Source organism: Balaenoptera acutorostrata, chromosome X (assembly GCF_949987535.1).
Source record: "Balaenoptera acutorostrata chromosome X, mBalAcu1.1, whole genome shotgun sequence".
NCBI classification, from domain to species: domain Eukaryota; kingdom Metazoa; phylum Chordata; class Mammalia; order Artiodactyla; family Balaenopteridae; genus Balaenoptera; species Balaenoptera acutorostrata.
In genome coordinates, this window is record NC_080085.1 from 15,365,196 (window position 1) to 15,392,267 (window position 27,072).

The 27,072-nt window shown below is 36.3% G+C and overlaps 1 protein-coding gene across 10 annotated transcripts in view; it reads right to left on the bottom strand.

The window, feature by feature from the left end:
• Nucleotides 1-804: 804 nt before the first annotated feature.
• Nucleotides 805-27,072, bottom strand: part of SCML2 (Scm polycomb group protein like 2) — a 112,603-nt gene continuing 86,335 nt past the window's right edge. For all 10 annotated transcript variants that reach the window (XM_057538156.1, XM_057538158.1, XM_057538153.1 and 7 more), the window contains 8 exons: nt 19,593-19,804; nt 15,948-16,074; nt 13,660-13,863; nt 12,803-12,943; nt 7,769-7,882; nt 6,818-7,072; nt 3,660-3,811; nt 805-2,563 (listed from right to left, as the gene is read on the bottom strand). In XM_057538156.1, the coding sequence (XP_057394139.1) occupies nt 2,435-2,563; nt 3,660-3,811; nt 6,818-7,072; nt 7,769-7,882; nt 12,803-12,943; nt 13,660-13,863; nt 15,948-16,074; nt 19,593-19,804 (1,334 nt within the window). In that variant the 3' untranslated portion in view covers nt 805-2,434. The remainder of the gene's footprint in view (nt 2,564-3,659; nt 3,812-6,817; nt 7,073-7,768; nt 7,883-12,802; nt 12,944-13,659; nt 13,864-15,947; nt 16,075-19,592; nt 19,805-27,072) is intronic.

The following is a 27,072-nucleotide window of genomic DNA, read 5'->3' on the forward strand; positions in this document are numbered from 1 at the left end:
AAGACTGTCCAACAATTAGAAATCACGTAGACAAAAGATAGAAAAGCACATGCTCAATGTGCCCAGAGGGCTTTAGAGCTCAAGTTGCAGAATCCTGCTGCCTACAGAAAGTTGAAGAATGGACTGAGGGGGGAAACTAGAGCAAAGATAACTAAGTTCACAGGTAACCCGCGCTAACACGGCATGATAGTTTCTGGACAAAAATTTACAAACCAGATAGTGAAAATCGACACCTCCATTCCAGTTACTTGAGCTCATCATCCCTGGAGCCTCAGTTAGGGCCCGGTTGTCTCCAATGAACAGCAGTAAGAGTTTCTGGGTTCCAAGGCAGCAGCTCCTGGTGCGGGTGGGCTGAGGGGTCGGATCTTGAAGGTGATTCAACCACAACCCTGAGCCTCTAGGGCTTTTCCACCAGGTAAGCTGGGAGAGCTGAAGGCTGAGTAGCAGTATGGCTTCTGGCCCCCAGTGGTAAAAGAGCAGCCAGAATTGCCAGCCAGATGCATGAACTCAGGTAGGATGAGATATATGGGGGCACTGGCATTTTCTAGCACACTTGCATCACTGCCAACTAACTTGAGTACAGATAAAGCTCACTGATTTAACTTCTTACTGCTTCCCTGGGGTCTCATTTAAGGCCCCTGCAAAAGATCAGCCCTTTGCTCCTAGGAATGGCAAGTGTTAAAACCAAGTATTTGGACATATAAAGCCACAAACTTACTAGAGTGCTGCTTTTTCAACTATAGCTGATTCATACATTAATATAATGTGGTGAAAGCAAGTAAAATCAAATCTGAGGCTTTGACATTAATGGCTGTGGTTATTAAACTTTATTATATTTTAAAATCTGAAAACTGTAAAACAGTATTTATACAAACACCTGAGGACTGTTTAACTGGGCACAGCATCTTCACACAAACAATTTGAGAGAAGACCAAGTTTAAATTAGAATTTTGTCTTATGACACAAAATGAATAACATAGATGAAACCACCCTTTAAATAGTAGCATTCTCGTATAAAGTACATTTGGTTTTCTAAAAAAGAAAATGTACATTCTTGCCCCTGGTGTACATTTTATTGGCATTTATAACAAATGGCTAATACTTTTAGCACAGATTCTCATAGCTTATTAACATTACACCAAACTTATACAAAGTAATAACAATAAACATATAGCACCATTTCCCCTTGAAAGTTCTAACTTTAAAAATAAAGCCCAAAATGATAAGTCTGAATTAATGCATCTTCCAAAATTTAGCAGAATAAATGGCTCAGAACTAAGCAAATTAACTAGCAACATTGCATAGGACAGAGAACTTCCCTGTATGGAAACCAATCTATGGATTGTTTCTTATCCCCTGAAGACTAAGCTGAGAGGTACTAGTGATAGCAAATGATGCACATATATTTTTCAGAATAGAAACATCCAACTATATAAATAGTTCACCATTACCTCTGTGGCAGTGCAAAGTGCCATATTAAATTCAAAAAGAACAGATTTACTTGTTTGAATACCTACAGGTATAGAATAATGTATAAATATGGTATAGTATCCATATGAAGAATAAACACAGACAATAAAATATATATATTTTAAAAATTTGGGCACAGGTGTCCTCATATAGAGATATGAGAAATGAATGCCTAGTTAAATGTCTAAGCTTAGAGAAAATATGTAAAGTTTTGAAATAATAGGTATTTCACTGAAAAATTTTAATCAGACTCCATCCAAACCACCCTTGTAGTAGTATAATATCTCCTGCATAAAACAACCATTCTATCTTACAATTGTTCGAAATTTATCAAAAACTGGTAAGAACACTTTATGAAAGTTTATAAGCTTGTTTTTTTTCTTTAAATATGAACAAACACAACATACAGAGAAATAATAACGAAAGGAAAATAACTTGTATGGCTATTCCCTTTCCGGAAATTGGTAGAACACGAACAGAACATTGCAGTAACAGACATAAAATATTTGAAAAAGAGATGATATCTACAGTTGCATCTTTAAATTCTTTTCTAAGGAAAACTTCTCATGGATTTTATTAGAGAGGCTGTCAGTCCCTGATACTTTCCCCTTTGGGATGTAGCTGTTTTGGTTTTATATATAAACATTAATCAAAATCAACGGTGTTTCTCTGTTTCCTGCATTAAGTATATTTGTAAACTGTACAATTAAATAATAAACTGTAAAGTATAAAATAATAATAAGACATAAAGGACTGCCAAGTTGAATATGCTAATACTAACATGTTAATGTGTTTTAAAGAAGTAGACTGGACTTGTAATGTAGTTCTGCAATTCTGGATATAACGTAGTTTTAGAGGAACCGTCTACAAAACAAAAACTGCTACGAGAATAAAAATACTTTTAAATTAAAAAGTTATCAAGACAACTGAAAATTATGTCTAATCTAAACTTATACATTTTTTTTCAATTATATTTTCCTTCTTTAAGTTTTTCAATATAGTAACATAACTTTAAGGCTGGCCCCAACTTCAGCCCCATATACTTCATCATCACATCACTTTTGAGTAGTAGCAGAGCCTTCCCATCAATCTCCTACAGAGAGAAAGAAATTATAATTACTAATACTGATTTCATGTTTTGTCACGTTACGTACATATAAGAACATGTAAAATAGGGAGCAGCTGTACATTCTCAATATATATTCTCTGAATATGCATTTATTTCCTGAAAACTATTAAAAATATAACTTATATGTGAAGCATCATTTGAAAATTTCTAAATTCACTTCAAATTTTAAGAAAAAGGAAATTTAACCCAGTATCTTTGAAAAGTGGCCTTAGCATCAAACTCTGATTTTAAATACTATATGTTGAATAAAATACCACGTATTTATGACAAAGGGTAGAAAACTGTGAACTGTAGAAATGAATTTCAGACAGTCATTAACTTTCTTAGAAAGGCTGGGAATATGAGTATATCAGCATTAATGCAAACTGTAAATGTGCTATACAGTGTTGTCATTATGTTGAAAGCTATTCAGTTAGTTGTGTGAAGCTAATTAGATACGAAAACTTATTACTGATTTTCTTACAATGTCAAAAAGGAATACATAGATATTTGGTCATGAATTTGATTTATTAGAAAAGACTATAAACATTATTTAACAGACACAAGGCATCCTCCTAAAATTATTTCCTTAATGAAGCAATTTATGTCGTGGAAGCATATTATTTGGTTTTCATGAGTTCCTATTTAAAATAAAGCTGCACTTAATCTTTTACAGTTACTGGATTCATCGGGCATCATAACAAGGAAGACACCCTGTCACAGCTGTGGTCACCCCTCCTACTCACGGTCCTGGGGCCGAGCAGGGAGCAGGTGGGGAGGAGGATCCTTGTAACTGTTGTTACAAAGGAGAAGACACCTGAGAGCGGCCATGCCGAATCATCTTCTCTTGAGAACTTGAAGACTTGTAGTATTTTAGGTACTCGGGTACCCATTTAAAGCACAGATCCAGCCTCCACCCTTTAAGGCTCTAACTTTGGGCAAAGTAAACTTTCTCGCATATGGAAAAATCAGTTGATAGGGTTCCCCCACCATCCACACTAATCAGTATCCAACTGAAGGGCCTGCACAGAGGTCATTCAAAGTCATTACGGCAGGAAAACCGGATCAAAAGATACATTACATGTTGCATGAAGAGGTCGGCGAGGGGGCCTGATATCTGAGGATCTTTATGTTTCATAAACTGTATCACTTCATCCACAGACCAGGTTGAAGGGTCCTTAGAGAAGCCTTGTTTCAGGACACTGGGGTCAGGTACAGCTATATAACTTGGAGCTTCAATGGGGGGAAAAAAGACAAATCATACTTGACCTGATCATTATACTGAAAGAAGAGATGTTAGGTAGGGAGTAATTGTCTCATTCCTGGAACCTTCTGTGAAGTACCCCGGCATGGACCCAGGACTCCAAGATAAAATCCAGGGAAAGCCTAGTAAAGATGACCTGAGGATGGCTACTCAAGAATGTCCCACCTGACCTCCCCCAAACAACAAAAGCAGCTTCGGAAGACACCTTGCAGTTCCAAAGATCATAAAAGAGACTGAGCAATCCGAGGCCACTTTGGCCACAGGAAAATACAGCAAAAGATCTGTTACTTGGGTTAAATTAGGTTAATCTAAGCTAACTTACTGCTTTCTTACTTTAAATATTTCAAAGAGTTTCTCTCCATCTTTCTCCTCTTGATATCTCCAAATTAGGTTTATTTTACTAGCTAACTGCAATGGAAATCCCCAGAATTTACAGTTTGATAATTGCTTAAATTTATTCACTTGAATGTATTCAATATGGATGGTTTTTAGCATCACTCTATTCTTTAAATTCCTGTCTCTCAAGCCTGATATGCTTATCTGAATTTTGAAGAAAACAAGATTATTTTGTGCTTAGCTAAGTCAGAAGTAACTTTAACATTATACTGAATGCCTCTTTCAAGTTTCACTGCATAGTAATAGATATTTTGGTTGAAGGTTTATATGTTTAAAAAAGAAGTAACTAAGACATGAAACAATTCAAGTGCTCATACCTCAAAAAGTTATAGCTGTGCCGTTCACTACGTTGTATTGAAATTTCTTTGTGTCCAGACAGGTATTCATTTACTCAACCAGAGTGCTTGACTCTCTAAAGTTAGTGTATGATAAGAGAAGTGGGTTTTGTAATTTGCTAGGAGGATTTGTTTCTCTAAACAAGGACCGTCAATACAAATTTAATATTTTTGTACGTGTGAATTAGCCAAAAGTGCACCTTTTCTTTCCTATCCTCTGGGCTCTGGCCATTTTATGGGTATTTTGAGTATTCACCCAGGGAAAGGGCAAAGAAAATCAGAAGATAAAAGAACTCACAATGGTAAATTTTACTTATTTTCTTTTTAAATAGCGTAACTTTGATATGAAATAAAAACTCTTTAGTAAAATCTATCCTACTTTCTACTTGTCAGAGATAAAAATGTTGGTCTACCAAGAAATGCTGCTGGGCTGTATCAACCCAAGTAAAAACGATGATGGTATAGACCATGCCATGCCTAAGGCATTCTAACAATCTAGACAGAAAAGTCTTCTCCTTTAACTCAAAACAGACTCAATTTAATACTTAAAAAATTACTGGCAAGGCTAACCATACCTCTAAATTAACTTATATTTGTGTGGGATTTTTGGTTTCTGTCATCAGAATCTGGTATAGTTATGTTTTGAATAACATATAACTACTTTTACGGATTACTACAAATAAACTATATGTAAAGATATGATTTCTGGTATAAAACTATAATTTTATATTAAAAATAAAACAGGGGCTTCCCTGGTGGCGCAGTGGTTAAGAATCCGCCTGTCAATGCAGGGGACATAGGTTCGAGCCCTGGTCCAGGAAGATCCCACATACCCCGGAGCAACTAAGCCCTTGCACCACAACTACTGAGCCTGCGCTCTAGAGCCCGCGAGCCACAACTACTGAGCCTACATGCCTAGAGCCCATGCTCCGCAACAAGAGAAGCCACCGCAATGAGAAGCCCGCGCACCGCAAGAAAGAGTAGCCCCCGCTCGCCGCAACCAGAGAAAGCCCGCGTGCAGCAACGAAGACCCAACACAGCCAAAAATAAAATAAATAAAATAAATAAATTTATTTTAAAAATTTAAAAAATAAAAAATTTAAAAAATAAAAATAAAACAACTGTGAGCTCATCTATTTCTAATCTATCATGGAAAATAATTTAATTGGGCCCACATCTTCCAAACAATCAGAGAAGGCTATGAACATTATATTAGTGTTATTCAAATAATTACATGAAATAAAAAATTATGTGAAAAATAATCAAAGTCCAGTCATGCTCTTCTCCTTAATGGCTCTGTCTTATATACACTAGGAGATCAGAAGGCCTGTCTTCATAAACTCATATATTGTGAAAATATCTAAAAATTCAGGGTACATTACCCCTTTATAAAATGAACATCTATCTTCAGTCTCTCTACAAAAATCACTCCAAAACCAGAGACAATCTACACGGAGTAGGAGATGGGGGTGACGATATTAAATGTATCACAGCATGTGTACAGTGCAGTTGCCCATAGATAATATCCATTATGAAAGGCAGGGGAGTTAGTTGAGTCCTACTTCCTTTACTCCTCAGCCTTGCCTAGATGCCTATCTGGAGACAAAAGACAAAACACTTATTCCCCCCACCACAGCACCCTTAACCCTTAAAAGGGTACAGGATAGTAGCTATCTTTGCACATGGAAGGCTGCTCTGGCTCTTTCCAAATGAAGAGTAGGATACTGTCCTGTTTATACATATCATGTTCTCCTGGGGGGTCTGAGGGAACTCCTGGGAGTGTGGAAAATGGGGAAATGGCTGCAGCAACAGGATGCCAGAGCCTAGATCTGGGAACCACACACAGGCTGGGGCCAGGAAAGGTCTCAATAGGGACAAGGAAGAGAGTACGTCAGAAAGAAGAGGGAGTGCATCCTTCCAGGCCTCAGAGTCAGGCGAGGGTTGTGAGTCCAGGCAGTAACCAAGGAAATGATAAATTACAATGGATGGAAAAGCACTAAACTGCGAAGTCTCCATCAGAAACATGGTTGGTGATCCAGATTCCCAGAAATAGTTCTGTAATGCCATGAGGATTAGAGCATGTGTAGCAGCTTGGCCCTGAAAATGATGTGAAGGGGAGGACTCGACCTCCTCACTTTTGGCACTTTCTCCAATGCGATAAACTCTCAGGGGATGTTGTGGGGCATGGAAACCTTTAGGGGAAAGACAAACACACTGGCTGAGAATCACTGTTTTTGAATATACCTTCACTTTTCCTCTGCTTCTGGAATGTAACTTCATGGTGACCGCTCTCGGAAGATGATTTGGTCCCCACCAGTGTTGAACTCGAGGTGCATGGCACACTTTGAAAAACACTCCCGGAGACTGGAGTATGAGTGCTTACAGGACTTCTGCTGGCAGGATTCAAAGAACTTGCTGGATTTAGTGGTGAGTTCTTGGACTCTTCAGAAAGCATTTCCCCTTTGGGCATGCCATTTCCCTCAGAAGATAATACTTCTTCTACAGGAAAAAAAGACAAAGGCAATAAGAAAAAAGACAAAGGCAATTATCTTCAACAGACTTACAGCTCGAATACTATTAAAAGGTCAAAAATCCCCTAACTGCCAACAACAGTTCACTTAAGCCATACTATACTGAACCACAAACCTCTAACACAAAGCACATGGCCATCCCTTTCTTGGTGTTTATAGTAATGGACACTGTCCTGAAATCCAAATTGATTCTAATGACATCACCTATTTTTCTCATGGCAACTAACCCTTGCCAGTCTTGCCACCAAGACTATGAACACCTCACTAAAGCATTTATTTTTAGGAATGCAGTTCTTCACAACTCTTTGTTACAATATGATCACACAGTTGGTTTCTAACATTTGCTTACTCCTTGGGCACTTATTAAAACTTTCACTGGAGAAATGTACTAGGTTTTTCTATTCCTCTTTCTATCAGCTTTTAGCAATACAAAGCCGAATGGAAAATACGCCTATAACTGTTTTTCTTTAATCTAAGGAGAAATGACAACTGTGCACTTCTGAAGGGAATGAAGTGCTCAACAAAGCTGCCAAAGTAGTAGCCTAACTGCCAAACTGATTTGGGGGAATATACTCCCCTACTTCCAGCATCAACACTCAAGAGCATATAAGTGATAGAAGAGTGACTTTTCTCCCCAATCTTGCAACATGTAAATACTATTTACCTTCAGAGGCATGCACCTTTGTTTTGGGGAGCTTAGGAGAGAGAGGAGCAACATAAGGCAGAGGTTGCTGAGAAGGTCGTTTGGTGCTTTTCTTTTCTGTTGTATCTTCTTTTACTGTTTTCAAAAAAAGAAATGTCTGTTATAACTAATTAATATACTCAAGCGTTTTCATATCACCAGCATAAAACACTTTTGTTTCTAAATCATTTGCCTACTATAACTTCATCAATAATTTATCAATTATTTATGAACAAGATGTGTTCATTTCATCCTATTAAATATTTCAGTGATATTATATTCAAGGGTTAAAGGCATTATGTCTAGGCTTCATTTATTCTAGGGTCATCACATCTTTCTAACTCTCTCAGGCCAACAGTGAGGCAACCAATTGTAATGTGTCTAAAAAGACCTGGGAAAATTGCTCCCATGAGCAAGAAAAGTTAAGAATTCAGAGAAGTTAAAGAGAAGATAGGGTACAATGAACACTCCATTTTACAGGCAACAATCCTGGCCTAGGGGTACCCTTACAACAATTCTACTGCTTACTTATCATTCAACCAAATGCATTTCTTCCTAAAGGACCACACTTTAAGGCATAATCCTGAAAGTAAAGACATTTCAATTTATTAATTACACTATTACACTATATTAGACTACATTACACTACATTATCGATCAATATTTTGATTTAATCTCCAACTAAAAGGAAAAATAAAGTGCAATAGAAATCTATAAAGTAGGATAACAGACCTCCAGAGAGAAGAAAGACTGCAATGAGAAAGTACCAAAGTCAAACTTCATCCAGTTCAAAATGGCTGGGGGCCAGGCATGCCTCTCAAAATCGTCTGATGAGCAATCTTTAGCCATCCAGTTACTGACTGATTACTAATGAGTCTAAGAGAGCTCTCACCATTTGATTTTATTTTTAATCATCAACTACAAAACCAACGGGCAAAACATACTTCAGTGAATGAGAGATATTTCTACAATTCGGACAGTTAAATTCTAAGAAGAGAAATAATTGACTTTTTTCATACCCATTTAATGATACAGAAAATTGGAGTACTAAAATATACAGTTTCTAAAGTTTTCTATACATATTTACCTCAGAATCATAGCAAGATCAGAAAAAGTCTTTACTTATCTTTTACTTGTAATATTATAATACTTTCTTTATGAAAAGTTTATGAAGCTGGTATATGGTCTACTATCTGGGGTTGATACAAACATAAAATTGATTCTTGACTTCTGCTTCTGGGTATCGTAGTGAGCTCAGGCATGAAATTGTTCCTGCAGAGATAACTAGAAAAAGCCAGATAATTTACAAAGTACTTCATAGAGAAGTCATCATAGAGAAGCAACTTCCAGGATGACTGATTAAGGACGTCAGAAAATCCACTCCTTCATAAAAATAATGACAGCACTGGCAAAATTAACTTTTTCACAATTCTGGACGTTAACTAAAGGATTACAACAACCCAAAAAGCATTTATTCAAGAAAAATGGCTGAATCTCAGAAAGAACAACAAATTCTGTGGCATTTTAGCTTCCCTAATATAATCCCATTCACCCCAGTTTTGCAGCAGCCTTGCAAACCAACAGCTTCACAACTACAGTAGCTGTGAAAGCCAGCAGCCAGCCTAGCACTGGAGGGGGCACAAAGGATTTGGAACTCTCCAAAAGCTCCACCCCCAGAGAACTGTCACTATTTGATCAATCTTGCAGCTCACTGAAAACCTCTGATCTCTGGGCTTGTTTTATTTGACCTAAATCAGAGCCTGCTCTGTGTAAACAGCCCTATCCAAAGCACTGGTCAAAAACCAAACCAAAACCAAACCAAAAAACCCACAATGGCAATTGTTTAACACTGCAGCTCCCAGAGGTAGTATTACCAGTTGGGGCTGACAAGAAGCTGACCAAGAAGCTTAAAAGGAAAAACTGGAGAATGAGATGTCCATTAGGGGACTCTGAAAAGCACTGAGATATCCCTGGGAATCTAGAAGGCCATATGTATGTACATGGTTGTATGAATGCTCAGGAAAGACTTTAGAAGGCCCTAATCTTTCATTTTTTGCTGACCTTGAAGCTCTGCACAAAGCAGATTTGTAAACTGTCTCCAGGAATGTTCAAGGTAAGTCCCAACACACACTAAGAACCCCTTGGCAAAGGCCGGGAGACATACTGGTTCCAGGCACTTAAGAAAATCCCTGTCCAATTATTAGCTGACCACTAAGCTAAGTGAACAGACTTCAGTAGCCACATATAACGAAATTAGACCTGGAAAAGTCATTAAATTAGTCCAGGAGAGTCACTAAAAATCCAAACAGCGCCAGCAACAACAACAGAGCCTAGGAAGGGGGAGGGAACCTAATTTTCAGAGTTGCTGCATTATATTACTTTTAAATTTCAATTAAAAAATTAGGAGACATGCAAAGAAGAGGAAAGTATGACCCATACACAGGGGGAAAAAAGTCAACAGAAACTGCCTCTGAGGAAGCCCAGACACTGGACTTACTAAGCAAAGGTATCAAGTCAGTTATTTTATATATGTTTAAAGAACTTAAAAAAAAAGCATGTCTAAAGAACTAAAGGAAAGTATAAGAACAATGTCTCACACTATCGATAAAGTGATAAAAATTATAAAAAGAACCAAATAGAAATTCAGGACTTGAAAAGTATAATAAATGAAATTAAAAAAAAAAAACCCTAGAGGGGCTCAACAGCAGATGTGAATTAGCAGAAGAAAGAATCACCAAATTTTTTAAGAGGTCAATTGAGATTATATAGTCTGAGGAACAGAAAAAAAAAGAGAGAGAGAGAGAAAAAAAATGAACAGACTTCAGAGACCTGTGGGACACCATCAAGCATGCCACAATAAACATAATGGGAGAGTCCTGGAAGGAGAGGACAGAGAGAGTAAGGAGCAAAAAGACTATCTGAAGAAATAATGTCTAAAAGCTTCCCAACTTTAATGCAAAACATTAATCTGCATAATCCAAAACGCACAAGAGTCTCCAGTTATAAATGCAAAGATATCCACACCTAGAGTCAAACCACCAAAAGCAAAAGACAAAGAGAATCTTGAAATCAGCAAGAGAAAAGCAAATCATCACATACAAAGGAGCCTCAATAAGATTAGCAACTGACTTCTCATCAGAAACTACACAGGCTAGAAGGAAGTGGGATGGCATATTCAAAGCACTGAAACAAAAAGATGGTCAACCAAGAATTCTATATCTAGCAAAACTAATCTTTAAAAGCTGAAGGAGAAAATAGGAAATTCTCCATAAAGAAAAACTGAGAGAATTCCTCACTTGTAGAGAGCTACCCTATAAGAGATACTAGAGAGACTCCTTCAAGTTGAAATGAAAATAGAGAATAACTTAAATCCACATTTAAAAAAAAAATAAACAGTACCAGTAAATATATTTGTGTTTATAACTCTTTTCTTCTCCTTTCTCATTTAAAAGACAACTACATAAAGCAATAATTATAGGGCTTCCCTGGTGGCGCAGTGGTTAAGAATCTACCTGCCAATGCAGGGGACACAGGTTCAAGCCCTGGTTCGGGAAGATCCCACATGCCGCGGAGCAGCTAAGCCCGTGCGCCACAACTACTGAGCCTGCGCTCTAGAGCCCGCAAACCACAACTACTGGAGCCCGCAAGCCACAACTACTGAAGCCCACGTGCCTAGAGCCCGTGCTCCGCAACAAGAGAAGCCACTGCAATGAGAAGCCCATACACCACAACTAAGAGTAGCCCCCGCTCGCCGCAACTAGAGAAAGCCCACACGCAGAAACGAAGACCTGATGCAGCCAAAAATAATAAATAAATAAAATAAATAAATTTATTTTTTTTAAAAAGCCGTAATTATAAAACTGTATTTGGGAGCTTATAATGTATAAAATATAATTTGTATGACAATAATAGCACAAAGAAGTGGGCAGAAAACAAAACTATGCTGGAGCAAAGTTTTGGCATAACATTAAAATTAAGTTGGTATTAATCCAAACTGGATTGTTTTAAATTAAGATGTTAATTGTAATCCCCAAGGCAACTAACTAAGAAAATAACTCAAAAAAATAGTAAAAAGAACAAGGAAAATAAAATGGTACACAAGAAAACATCTACTTAAAACAAAACAAGGCAGTAATGGAGGAAAAGACTAGCCCCCCCCCAAAAAAAAGAGAGACATAAGGAATGGTAGATGTAAGTCCTACCTTATCAGTAATTAAATTAAATGTACATGAAATAAACACTCCAGTAAAAAATTAGATTGGCAGAATGGATTTTTTTTAAAAGTTGTATTACAAACTTACTACACTTTAAATTCAAACACACAAATAGGTTGAAAGTACAAGGATGGGAAAAAATATACCATACAGACAGTACTTAAAAGAGGACTGAGGGGGCTTCCCTGGTGGCGCAGTGGTTAAGAATCCACCTGCCAACGCAGGGGACACAGGTTCGAGTCCTAGTCCGCGAAGATCCCACATGCTGCGGAGCAACTAAGCCCGTGCGCCACAACTACTGAGCCTGCGCTCTGGAGCCCGCAAGCCACAACTACTGAAGCCTGCATGTCTAGAGTCTGTGCTCTGCAACAAGAGAAGCCACCACAATGAGAAGCCCGTGCACCGCAACGAAGAGTAGCCCCCGATCGCCACAACTAGAGAAAGCCCATGCGTAGCAACGAAGCTCCAACGCCGCCAAAAATAAATAAATACATAAATAAATTTTAAAAAACAAAGAAACCCCACAATGATACACCTTTCAGGTTTTGATTCTCAAGTTAATTATGAATTCAATAAGAAATTACTTTTCCACTTTGAATGAACAAAAACTATATATTATACATGTCTAATTAGTTCACTGTGGCTAAAAGGTTTACTTTGAGGAAGACACAGGAAAAACTGAATTATGTAAGATTCTCAAGTTAATGTAGAATCTAATATAAAATAGAAGCACAGTATAAAATTTTACATTTTCTCTTATCTGATTTATTTTGATCATGCTCTGCAGGACTATGACCATTACCTCTGTAAGAGCTAAAAGGCTGGCTACTCAAAAGGTTATCACACTGCAGGCTGTGGCACAAGGTCTCAAGAAAGCGAAGAGCAAATGATGCACTGTTCACTGGAGGGAGCTGGATGGAATGAGTTTCCCCATCAAAGGAGGCTATTATAGGGAAGAAAAGATGTCAGAGTTACATCACAGAAAGATGAGAACCACATCAACAAAAATAAAAGCCATCAATTTAGGAAATGTATTATAAATCTAATGTGTGGTTTTTGTAATTTATAAAGGAATAATCTTAAATTATAAAAGTTCCTCTCATTCAAACACAATAGTCTGAACTAATAAAAGCATTCTCATTTAAAACTATTCATAAAGTAAACAACAACAGAAACCCACTGATGTACAATAGTTCCTGCTCTTCCAAACATTCCATGGGTACAAATGCAGTATCTGATCATACAATCATGAAAGCCATGTGTATCTTACCTCTTACTCACTTCTTGAATCACATTTTTATTTAGAGATTCTTACAGATTAGTCTGTTTTCTAAAAAAATTAAAATATATTAAGCTCACTTTATCTATAGTGAGCTTAATATAGCAGGTAAAAGGAAAAATCTGTACCTCTTACCTCAATATACAGCATTACTCTGACATTATTTGTCTATATTGAAAGTTAAACTTTCCAAACCAGGGTTAAAAGTCTATAAACATATAATTATTATACATATTCTATTACATTAATATAATATTCAAATATTATAGTTAACAGAATATAAATGTATAAAATAATCAATGTATTATAAAATCCTTGCCTTCTTGAAACCTACAAACAAATTAGGGAATAAAACCTCATAAAGGATTAGATGAGCATACCGGTTATCACTTCTCCTCCACGATGATCTGGCTTAAGGAATCCAAAAACAGTCTTACTTTGAATGGCACAATCCACGCAGGCCTGCACCGTCCGCCGGAGCACCACATTGACAGGGCCTGGGCCAAAGTGGTCGGGCAGCTGCTGGATTTTCGTCTGATCCAGGTGAGGGCCACAGTTTCCATGTTTGTTTACATAGACACAGACTTGATGAAAAATGTGTATTATATAGATATAACAAACAATGAGATTGGTTAGAAGGAACATAAACACTACATAATCAATCACTATATATCCCATTAGCCACGCTTCACTCAAAGAGAACCTAAACATAGTTACTATCGGTGATCCTTTCTGCTACCTAAAAATATATATGTAAATATATTTTCACATTTTGTAAATATATTAAATCTAGAAATAAATAATCCAAATGCTTATTCCATTTCCTAGAATTCTGCCCAAACTGATTATAATAAAAACAATACAAGTTTTAGTAGCATCACAAAACAATTCTTCACACATTCTCAGATTATATAAAATGGCTTAAAGACAAGAATATTTTCACTTTTTAACAGTAATCACACTATAAGAATTTTCTTTCAAAACTGGTCCTATTAGCACACTCCTTTTGGACTGAATTTATTTTAAATCAACAATATTGCACTCTCATTATATAGTATTTTCTAAAGTAACCAAATAATTTCAGATATGTGTCACAGTAAGTTCTAATGACCTAGAGAAATTTTTTTCATTAATTTTTAAGAAAATAAAAATGTTCTTTATACACATGCTGAGGTTCACGGAAGAAAATTTTAAAAATAAATGCTTTCCTTCGTATAATAAAAGCATTTAGAATTTAGAAGCAAATAATCTATAATCACAATCAGTCAAGTTTCTATAATTTTTCTTCACTGAGAATCAACAAATACACACAACGTAATATGATTATTAACGAACAGAAAATATATTGTCCCCCTAAATCAAGAGGCACATTATTTTTATCCACTACTCAATATATTGCAAAATTTTCATGTATACAGTCTATATTTAGTACAATAAAAACCCATTAATCTCACTTTCACTATGTTGAAATATATAATTAAGCTTTGTGGCAATAGCCAGAGGAAGGATGGACTCTGTCACAGAAATGAAACACCTATTAAAAACTTAACCTGAGGTGCTGATGGCATGGACAAAGTTCTACTGAACACAAGTGAGCTAAACAAGGATTTCAATGTTTATACTCGTTTAGCTAGGCTCCCCTCCTAATGGACTAAAAATCAGAAATAATAAAGAGACAAAATGAGGTATGTTACGGGCTTCCCCGGTGGTGCAGTGGTTAAGAATCCACCTGCCAATGCAGGGGACACGGGTTCGAGCCCTGGTCTGGGAAGATCCCACATGCCGCAGAGCAACTAAGCCCGTGCACCACAACTACTGAGCCTGCACTCTAGAGCCCGTGCTCCACAACAAGAGAAGAAACCACTGCAACGAGAAGCCTGTGCACCGCAACAAAGAGTAGCCCCCGCTCGCCAAAACTAGAGAAAACCCACGCGCAGCAACAAAGACCCAACACAGCCAAAAAAAAAAAGGGGGGGGGGTATGTTACAATAATCATTTTTAAAGTGATTTCTATTTCAAAAAATTAAATTAAATTATAATTTCTTTTTAATAAGAAAAGAAAAACTGAGGGGAAAAGTCCAAGGAACAGAAGAATGTAAGAGAGATAATTAAGGGTCTAGGAGAGGGAGCAAAAAAACTTGCTTTAAAAAACAGGAAAGGAATAAGGAAATTTGCAGGAAACGACAAATAAAAGGGACTGATTAGTTTGGGTGTCTATCATTTCACACTCTTCACATAGCAAAGAACAATTGAAAGTCATCATGCCCCCTGACAGGCAAGGATCTGTGAAAATTTTATAAGGCATTAAAATAAGGTTTGAGGTACCTTAAAAATACATGAAAAACAAAAAAGACAAATTGTGAAATGAGATAATGGGAAAACAAGAATAGATTTGACAATAATGTAAATTTTATAAATCTTACCAAGAGGGATAAAATATCTTAAGGGTGTTGAATTTTCAAGTGACTTATGTATTTAAACAGATTGTTTTTCCTTGACATCAAAATGAACAATCAGAATTTCAAAATATTTTAATATGAAAAATGCTAAAAGAAATGTTTACTATCATCTTTTTTCCCTCTTATTTTATTTCCAAGACTTCAAAGACACTGAAAATAATACAACAAAAGATAACTAATTTTATACTCTTTTAAAAATATTAATTTACCTGTAGACATCACTATTTTAGATGACCCAGCAACAGCATCCTTATCATATGAAGCACCACGACGTTCTCTGGTCAGCGTACTGAGAGGAGCTGAAGATGTGGAACATACAACAGGAATACATTTTTCCTGTTAAAAAAAAAAATTCCTCGATAAGGAGGTCATAAAATTATTGGCATCACTGGTTCACAAATGATCAGTTGTCTGAAGTCCTCTGGGTTGGAAATCTCTGTGTCACAAACTGCAGTACTTTTCAAACTGTGCTCCTAAGAGGGGCCCATAAGCTGGTCAGGTAGGAGAGGAAGAGACCAAGAGGCTGGGATTCCCAATGCTACCCCCTGTTCCAACTAGTCACACTTTAGCCAAAATAATTCACTCTGTAAAACTTGTTTTATTTTTTTTTGAGGTTCCCAGTAAGTTTTTTACACTGCTAAAGTAGTTCGGAAATCTAATCCAGCAATCCATCAGATGAGGGTGGGGGACCTCAACAAGGCAGAGGACAAAGTTTGTCTTCAGAAAGCAGTCACTCATCTGGGTTTTTACCATATCTAGCCTGCATTTCTCCATATTACATACGATAATTTTGACAAAATTGTAAGTGGCTTGCTAAAGTCCATACAAAATTATGCCTATTGTATGTAAGAACCAAATGTCTTCTGGGTATTGTTAACATCACTAGTGTTTTGTTTATTTTATATCAACTCTTGGGGTTTTCTAGGAGCTATCTTCAAACACAACTCTTCAGTATCAGAGAAGGGGATCTTGTGCCTAGAAAAGGTAATAATAGAAGATATTTTAAAAGGCAGGGAAAAAGGAGAAAAAAACAAACACTCTGTTGTCGGATTTTTCTTTATTTGTTTAAATTAGTGACTGTCATTTGGGTTCACAGTACCTTAGTAAATTATTTTGAAAATACTAAATTACAATTATTGTGTCAATATATTCCCGTTCTTTCAGTATTTTAAAAATCTAACATCTAAATCCTTTGACTTATGACATACCAAAATAGTGTGTTTGCACTAACAATGTAAATTGAATAGTTATTTGGAAAATATGCTTCCATACTTCCATACTTCTAGAATGCTTAAGGAAGGGAAGAAAATAATTGACAAAGGAGAGTACAGCAAGAACAATTCCTACTCTAGTTCAAAGAGTTGAATCTTCATCTTTTTATGATGAAATAATGAAGCTAAAAAAGATGAAGGTGGATTGAAATGCTTCTTTTGCAACAAAAAAGTTTATTATCAAAAAAATTACATTATCTTTCCCTTGCCCCTCCTCACCACAATACAACAATATTTTCAAAAAGATTTCTTTAAAATTGTCAAATCAGCATTGGAATTATTTGAAAGTAAAAGAATGAAGAGAAACTTTCTGGAGTTATCATATCTTGACCATATACCAGCCAATCACAAAGACTTTTTTCAGCAACTGGAAAATATGTACTAAATATATGCATCAATGACACCCTTGATACATTTTAATTTTTAAAATGCATTTAAAATAAATGATTTGCCTTTAAATTTCATTAACTTTCCTTAAGTTTATACAGTTTATTTTTTAAAAATATTTATTTATTTATTTGGTTGCACCGGGTCTTAGTTGCGGCAGGAGGGCTCCTTAGTTGTGGCTTTCCAGCTCCTTAGTTGTGGCAGGTGGGCTCCTTTAGTTGCGGCTCGAGGGCTCCTTAGTTGTGGCATGCGAACTCTTAGTTGCGGCATGCATGTGGGATCTAGTTCCCTGACCAGGGATTGAACCCAGGCCCCCTGCATCGGGAGTGCGGAGACTTAACCACTGCACCACCAGGGAAGTCCCCTTATATAATTTATTTTTAATTTAAAAAATTTCAGCTGCTAAGAATTTACATTAGAATAATCTGCTTATTTGATTTTTTCAATATTTATGATTTTATATTTGAAAACGATTCAGTTTTATTGACTTTTCATTTTTATTTTATAAATTCTGAATGCCTTTTAAAATAAAATACCAATATTAATGTAAGTTTTTTAAATCAAAATGGTATTGTCATTTTGCTCCATACTGCAAACATTAGTTGTAACAAAATAGAAACATTATATATATTGATATCAGGTGGCTGAACTCAGAAATGTTTAAGGTAATACTGCTGAAATTTAATTCAGTTCTAACAGATCTAGAGAGATTCTATGTCTTTATATTTAGAGTGTATTTCTTGTAGACAGGATGTATTTGGATCTTTTAAAAAATCCATTTTGATAATCTCTGTCTTCTAATTGAAAAGTTTAGTTTACTAATTTTTAAAGTAATTATTAATAAGTTTGGGTCTGGGTCTACCATTTATTATTTGTTTTCTGTTTGTTTCCTCTGTGTTTTGTTCCTCTGTCTTACTTTCCTCTTTTTTGTTGTTGTTGATTACTTGAATAGTCCTTAGAATTCCATTTTAATTTTCCTATTGGCTTTTTAGCTATATTTCTTTGCATTTGTATTTTTACAATATGCTCTGGGAGTTTCAATGTACAATCCACATAAAGTTAATATTGTACTACTTAACAGAAAATGTTGAAACCTTGCAATGCTACAAATCCATATCCCCCACCCCTAAGCCTTTATACTATAATTTTTTTATGTATTATATCTATGTATGCTATAAACCCCACAAGACTGTATTGTATTATAATCATTGCTTTAAATAGTCCTATTTTTATAAAGAAATTAAGAGGAAAAAAGCAAAAAGAAAGTCATTAGTATTTACCTAGAGATAACTTCCTTCAGCATTTCTTATAGTGTTTTTCTGCCAGTGATGAATTTTTTGTATGCTTTTACCTGAAAACGTCTTTAGTTCTTCATTCTTGAAGAGTATGTTTGCTGAATATAGAATTTCGTATAACACCCCTCCTCCTATGTGTATTCCCCCCAACCACAGTCTGTCTGCTTCCATTCATTCTCCAGTGTCTTCGGGTAGCTGCTTTTTCTATTATTTCCAGGTTTTAGAGTTGTTTTCTTTGGGGGAGAGTCAGCTAGGTAGGATGTGACTTTAGCATCACTGAATTTATCACACTGATTTCCCCCTCACCCCGATTTTACTGAGGTATAATCTATGTACAGTAAAATTCACTTCACATTGATTTTTAAAGTATACGGAGTTTTAAATAAACTGGCTCGAACATAAATACACCCATGCAGTATTTTCAATGTGGTTTTGAAGAGGTCGAACACTATTCAGTTTTAAATTTATCCAAGAAAAGAAATAACAATCTTGATTGTTACACAGGCCTTAAAAAGCCTTATATACTTTTTTTAAAAATTTTAATTAGGTATAGTTGATTGACAATGTTGTGTTTAATTTCTGCTGTATAGCAAAGTGACTCAGTTATATATCCTTTTTCATATTCCTTTCCATTATGGTTTATCACAGGATATTGAATATAGTTCCCTGTGCTATACAGTAGGTCCTTGTTGTTTATCCATCCTATATATAGTTTACATCTGCTAGTCCCGAACTCCCAATCCTTCCCTTCCCCTCCCTGCTCCACCTTGTAAAAAGCCTTATATACTCTTGGTACATTCCTAAAAGGCATCATAAAACTCTTAGTAAGTCCTAAACTGTATGTTTAATAATAAGGCACTACGGAGACCTGTAACACAAATTCGTAGGAGATACAACTAACCTTTCTTCCTGAGTTTGGGCCTTTTTTCTTTGGTGTGATATTTTTAACAGTACTCCCCTTCTTGGGGACTGAAGTAGGTGCAGGTGGTTTAATCCGACTTGATTTCCTGATCTGCTGTGTTGGTAATATTACAGCAGTTTTCTGTGGAGACTTCATTGAACACTGGGTTGCTTTGGAAGAATGTGTTTTTGCTATATTCTTTGTAATAGGAACTGAGGGAAAAAACACACAACACAAAAATACAATTAAAATAAATGACATAATTAAGGTATTTTCTTCTTATGATTCAGAAGAAATTTAACTCAATCTTTAAAAATATTCCAAAGGTCATTCACTGAAAACCACTTAAAATAAAGGTACCATTTAAAATCACGTTTTAGGTATTTAAGATTTCAGGTTATCAGGAAATAGTCTGATTCTCCAGAAAAAATAAAGAGGCTTTTATAATAAGAACCAGTAACTTCCCACTTAATTAGCACAGTGAAAATTTCTATCAATTTACCTTTTGTCTGCTTCTCATATTTTTAGTCCTTGGCACAGAAAAGAGTTTTTCCTTCAGAAAATACTATCCAATTAAGCCATATACAGGAATCATTTTGCCCACCAATATAGAAAAACATAACAAAGCAGCTACCAACGGCTCCTGCTTCATCTTTTAAACGCCAGGGGAATCCCCCTAACTAGATTTTTTTAGTGGCTAAAATACATTATGTTCCTATATGTATGTTTAATAGTAAAGCTTCATAAGCCATAATATAGACTCTACATTAACATTGTCATGGAAGGACCACTATCATGCCCAAGTGATTTGTATCTATTAGTTATTTGTAGCCCAATCAAAACAGTTTTAATATTTCAAATGAAGATTACCTGCCAGGTTACTCTTGTATATATTCATAGTTAAGTAAAAAGAGATATTTTTAGTATTAATCCCTTAATAATTTCATTAGTACAAAAAATGAACTTTACATAGTAAATAGTACTAACGTCAAAAAGTCTTTACAGGAGGAGCTGTATAAGTAAAACATTTATACATCTGTGCAAAAAAATCAACTACTTTTATTTTGAGGGCTTCATTTTACAACTTGAAACTAATCTACCACTTTGCTTCTCCCATCCTCAAAGACTATGTGTGAATGTGACCTTCTATGGAGAATACCACATCGTCCCTGCAGCCTTTTTATCTACCTCTATCAATTACCTAGTCAAGAGGATGGAACAGCTGCCAGGGCAAATGGAGGACCACTTAACTGCCACCATCACTTTCCCCCTCCCCTTATTTATAGGAATTTACCTACTTACACCAGCCTCTGTTTAACTCTCTACCATCATCTACCTCATACTCCATGCCCACTTCCACTTTCTTCAAATAACTCTAGTAACCTAATTCACATTATTTCTTCTTACAGAGTCTCCCTGTTATCATCTTCAGGAATTTAAATATCATACTTCTGATGCTCCATCATCCTGACCTCATCAATAGACAATTTGTGAAGCTCTTCTACCTCCAAGGTAACCAACTGTGCTTCCCTTCTCCACCTCCAACTTCCTTACCTGTCATCTTTGCTTTACACCCACTGATCATGCTTTTCATTCTCATTATGAGATCTAGCCACAAGCCCTCTCCATTTTCATCCAATCTGTTAGCTTTCTTCTGGCTTTACTCTACCCCCTTATCAACCTGCACCCAACTGTCCACCTCCACCAAAACCCTCATAACTAGTATCCCTTACGTTATCACCCCCTGATCTTTGATCATGTCCAACATGTCAGCTCCAACCACTGAGTCACACTATCATTTGCTTTCTCTGGTCCTAAGCAAGGGTCAGTTCTCTCCTTAAGGGGCCAGAGAGTAAATATTTTAGGCTTTGAAGGTCACATATGGTCTCTGTCACACAATCTTCTTTGTCTCTCTCTTTTTTCAAACCCTTTATGAATATAAAAACTATTCCTAGCTCACAGGCTACATGGGCTAAATGTGGCCCTCAGGTTGTAGTTTGCCAACTCCTGCTACAGAACATTGGGATACTGTAGATCACTGTAACATCCATGCTAACCTCAACTGGGGTGTCACTGCTTCAACTCACTGATTTCCAAGTATGTTTCAATGGCAGAACATTTTCCCCTTTTTAAGTTCCCCTCTCCCTCTCACTCTATTCCATTTAGCAAATGACCCTACCGTCTACTTTATGAGAAGATTAAAGGCTATCTTTTGGGAGTGATCATAACCATCCCATTCCTCCATCTTAAAATACTTTTATTTTCATTCATTCTCATCTCTTCCTCTTATATCAAATGAAGTTTTCTCTCTACTCTTCTAAGCCAAATCCCCTTTCACTTGTGTCCTAATAACTATCTTCTCTGGTTCCTCTGGAACATTACAGTTTCAATGATCTCCTCTCTTCATGGTATTTAATCACTTGATCCCCAACTCCTTGCTCTCTCTTACAACCCTCATATATCCCTTATTTTGAAGTTTCCTTCCCTAGTTTTTGGTACTTTCAAGCCCTTGCATGAATCTTCCTTCTACTCACTACCAAGATACAAAGAAGAATCGCCTATACTTCATACTTCAGTTTCCTTATTATTCTGGGCTTCCTTAGTCTCCTATAATAAGCTTTTCTTCCCCCAACCATTTAAAAAAAATTCTTTCCAAGGTAATGACCCCTTCCCAGTAATTAAATCCAAATAAATCCTCATTCTCTTGACCAATCTATTCATCACCACAGTTCTGGTCCCCACCTTTTAATATATGGCATGAAGAAAAGGAAATAGATTGCGCTCTGGACCTGAGTTTAAATTCCTGTACTAGGTTAGTTTAAGACAGAACCTAGGAGTATAGGAGGTCCTCAAAAAATATTTACTAAATGAATGAAAAATATTTTCAACCTGCAAGCCAATGTTATACCTCCAAAACAAGTATATTTTATATAAAGAATTGTAACAAAATATTACTTTGTGGAACATGGCAAATGTAATGAAATCAATATTTGATCTAAAAAATTTGACATTTGATATTAATAAATCTTGGGACACAAAATATTTGAGCCATAGCTTCAAATATTCCCCCAAAATATAATATTCTATTACAATAAAACTCCTTGATGCATGGTATATATATATGTATGACCAAAGTAAGAAAAATGCGTTATAAAAAATTAAAAATTTTTCACTTTAGAAAGCAAGCTTTTCAACGGCAAAGACTCAATTTGGTTCACTGCCATATCCCCAGCACCTAGAACAAAATACTTTTTAAACTACTTTAACTAAAGAGGAATGAGTAATCATTCAATACACTGAACAACAAAATTAAACTATATACATTATACATGTATTTTTATCTCTCCTCCAAAGAGCAATCATATAACATATACACACCATGCTAAAACTCTATTCAGTATTAATTAAACTATTGAAAAAGAAAATAGATTTGTTTAAAAGATAAGGTGAAAATTATATATAGCACTACAACCATGTGTTCATAGTGGTAACAACGGGAGTAAAAACCTCTTTGAAAAAAGTATGTAAAATATACAGAAGGATGTGCTAATCATCTTTAATAAAAGTTTTATGTGAATACCTAACACAAAAGATACCTGGTTCCTCAGCTTATCTTCAGGTAGAACAGACAATGTTTGGGTAAGAAAAATGTCCAGGAGATATGAAGTTATTCAGTTATGAAAATGCAAAAGAAATGACTAAATCTTGGGAAACAATCAGAAGGCAGGAAATAAAGTCAAGAGTAGGCCTGGAAGCCTGGAACAGGGGGAACTGAAGAAAGAAAGGAGGTAGATGCCAACATTTACTGGCTACCCATTACATGCTAAGTGCTTCAATATCTGTTATTGCATGTAATCCTCCCAAATGTCCTATGAGGTAGGTATTATTCCCCACTTTATACCTGAGGAAACTTAGGCTCTGTGAGATTAGGTAACTTTGCCAAGATCACCCATTTGGCTAAGAGACTTTTATCTCCTAAGTGCATGCTTCTTCTAATATGCCACCTTGCTTTCTGTCCTCTAACAAAAAAGCCTATTAAATTCACTCCCCAAGTCAAAGTGCATGTGTTTTAAAAAAGAAGAAGAAGAAGGCCCAAAAGACAACCCTGTGAACTCCTATGATAATTCACTAGTTGCTAGGTGCTCTCTGACAGAGGAAGTCTTGGGTTTTTTTAAAATCAGATGTGGAGGCATACTTACAAGGAGAAAACATTAACAAGTACAGACAAAAACATGCTGGTAAAACTTTTCATGCCTGGGGATTTAACCTTATTTAATATTTATTGCCAAATAGTACTCATTAAATGTACGTTTCTGTTGATACATGAAGATGCTTTATTATTGAAAGATACTGCCTGCATTCTCTGAGCTATGAAAAGAGAGTAGCACATACAATTACCATAGAAAAGGAAATACACTTAGAAATGAACAGCAACCCCTATTTCCAGTTACTGTTATACATGTGCTGGTTTGGCTTACACATGGCTGACTTGAAGAGGAACTAAAATGGATTGGAGATATAAATTAATATGTATCTTGCTTTTGATCTAAAAAGACATGATAGAGGTATGGTTGCTTACTGTTCTCCAGATTTTTCCATCCACCATTTACTTAATACCTAGTGTGTTCTTTTTACCAATCTAGGCAATTTAGGAAATCCAGAAGAAATAAATATGGTCCCAGTCATACAGTTCATATTTTATATGTATATTTGTGTGTGTGTATATATATATATAATTCCTATCTCCTTAAGTAGACAGATTTATGATTTCCTTCTCCTCAAATAGATTGAATGCTATATATATAACCATATGAAAACAAGGGCAGAAACTACTGTAAAACCAGATGCCTTGAATTTGAGGCTAGAAATAGACAAAATCAAAATATGAATAGCCAAAAATAGAAAAGCAAAATATGGTTTGGAAAAAACAAAATTGAGTAAAAAAGAAAAAAAATCTGTCACTGTAAACATTTGACTTTGGAAACTTTTTCAGACTGAGGAATTCTTTGCAAGTCATCTTCCTTATTTTTAAAAATGCATGTACAATGAAACTGTCATTATTCTAAGGATCTTTCATACTGGTAACTATAAAACCAAAGAAGCAACACAAGCCTCAATTATGAAAAACATGGAGATATCAACAGAGATGGTTACACCTAAACTATCCAACCTGGAGGCCTGGTATTCACAAAAACTCAGTCAAGGTACCCAATGCCCCTACCTGGAACTTTGCTCCCTGTTCCATAGAGCCCATGTTGCCACAAACTGATGGGTCACGGGCAGCAATAAAAGCCAAGGGGAGGCAGAGTCAAGTGTAAACCCTCTGAACTTCGTTCCTTCATTCCTGCTGCCATCCCACACCATAGCACTGGCCTCCTTGACTGGTATCTTCAGACACTACCCTATTTCTTCTCTCCTCTCCCCACACCTGTACCAGAGAAGCCACAATCCTATCCCAGAAACCTTGCTTTAGGAATCAAACGTTCATAACGGACAGAGTTTGCTTTACCTCTGAAACTAGCTTTTTGAATACCCAAGGACTATTACTGTCACATAAGAGTGACTTTACCTTTTCATAAGCATACTGACAGTCTTTTAAATGCACTTATTTCCTTATTTTTTGCAATAAAAAATCCTTTTAGAAAACCTCAAATAAGCTAAGAAAAACTCTTGAAGGAAACCACAAGGGGTAGTTACTAGTGGAAAAGGAAACAAGGAAGCATGCTCCTGACACTTATCACAGCAGGCGTTTTGGAAGGCAGGAGCTAGCTGAGGACTATGAATTTTCTCGGAAGAAGCAGGGTAGAGATCAGATGGACATGGAACTCTGGTACGAGCCACTCTTTACACCTATTCTCTCCCTTGCTTCTTACTATCTAGTGCAGAGACACTGGCTCCAGAGTAATTACATTCAAATCCAGCTTTACCACATAATATCTATGAGAAATAATAGCTTGGGCAAATTAACTGAAATCTGTACGTGGCACATGGTACACACTCAATAAATGTTAGCTGTTATTATCAACACCATCACCATCCCTGTCTCTATTCTCACTCTCCCTTCCCAGATTCTGAGGGTGCTCCTTGCCTTCTTCCATCAATGGATTGGATAATGGGGAAACATTGTTGTCAATGCCTAACAAGTGGAAGAAAGAAGTTTCCTCCAAAGAAGGAACTCCTATTTATCTACATTATCTACAGCTAATACCTTCACTCCTTCCTTTTATAACCAAACTTCTTGAAAGACTAGCTCATGGTCACTATTATTGTCATTTTCTCATTTTTCAACCCTCTGCAAGCACACTTCAGGCACCTCTTTTTAGGGAATCTGTGTGCTAACATCACCCATAACCTCCTAACTGCCACTGACAATGATGCTTCTTCCTGATCTTATTTGACTTCCAGCAAGCACTAAACACTTCTTTTTAAAATTCTTTCTTGGATTCCACATGGCCACTCCCTCCTTGTTCTCGTACCTCTGTCACTTTTCCTATGGTGTCCCCCAGGATTAGCTATCTTCTCCCTACCCTCATCTCAGTTTTGAGCACTTTGGTTCACACCCTTGATTTCAGCTACTGCCTACACATAATAATGATTCCCAAATTGTTCTCTTGCTCATTCAAGCATTCACGTGCCTACCTCCCCCCACCACATCCCCGACAGGCCTGTCTCAAGTTCCAGAGCTGTGTTTTCAATAGCTAACAGATAATCTAAATAGGCATCTCAAACTCAACATGTCCAAAAGGAGAATCATCATGCTTATCCTATATACTCTATCTTGATGAATGCCATTACCTTTTTTTCACCAAATTACCAGAAGTCAGAAATCTTGAAGTCATCTTTGTACTCTTCCTCCCTTCACATGTCTAACCAAGCCTACCTCCTTTAAGTATGTCCTTGTTGTGTTCTTCTTTATGCCTGTCAATGACTTGGTCCAAGACCTCATGACTTCTCACATAAGCTACAACACTAGCTTCTTAATTGGCATTCCTGGCTGCCCTTTCCAATACGTACTCTATAGTACATCAGCATGACCTTTCTAAAATACAAATTGTATGTCACTTTTCCACTTAAAGATCTTCAGTGATGCCACATTACCCATATGCTAAAATCTGAACTCCTTGGCCTGGTATCCAAGGCCCTCTACATATCTTCACAGCCTCATCTCATCTCTTCCCCATCTATCATTATAGATTCAGCCATAATCATCTGCTTCAGATCCCCAAACATTCTGACCTTTACTGCCTTTGCAGTGGCTGACCCAAGAAAAGTCTTCCCTCCCTTGTCACTAGCTAAACTACCATACATTATTTGAAATTCTGCTCAATCACCAGCTCTGTAAAACTCTAGCACTAAGCTCCGAGGCAAACCATAGGATCTTAATGGTCATATATACCACACATACGGCATTTATCTCTACTGGCACAGATCTTATTAGCATCTTATCTTTACTTACACATCTATCTGTCTAGACACACTG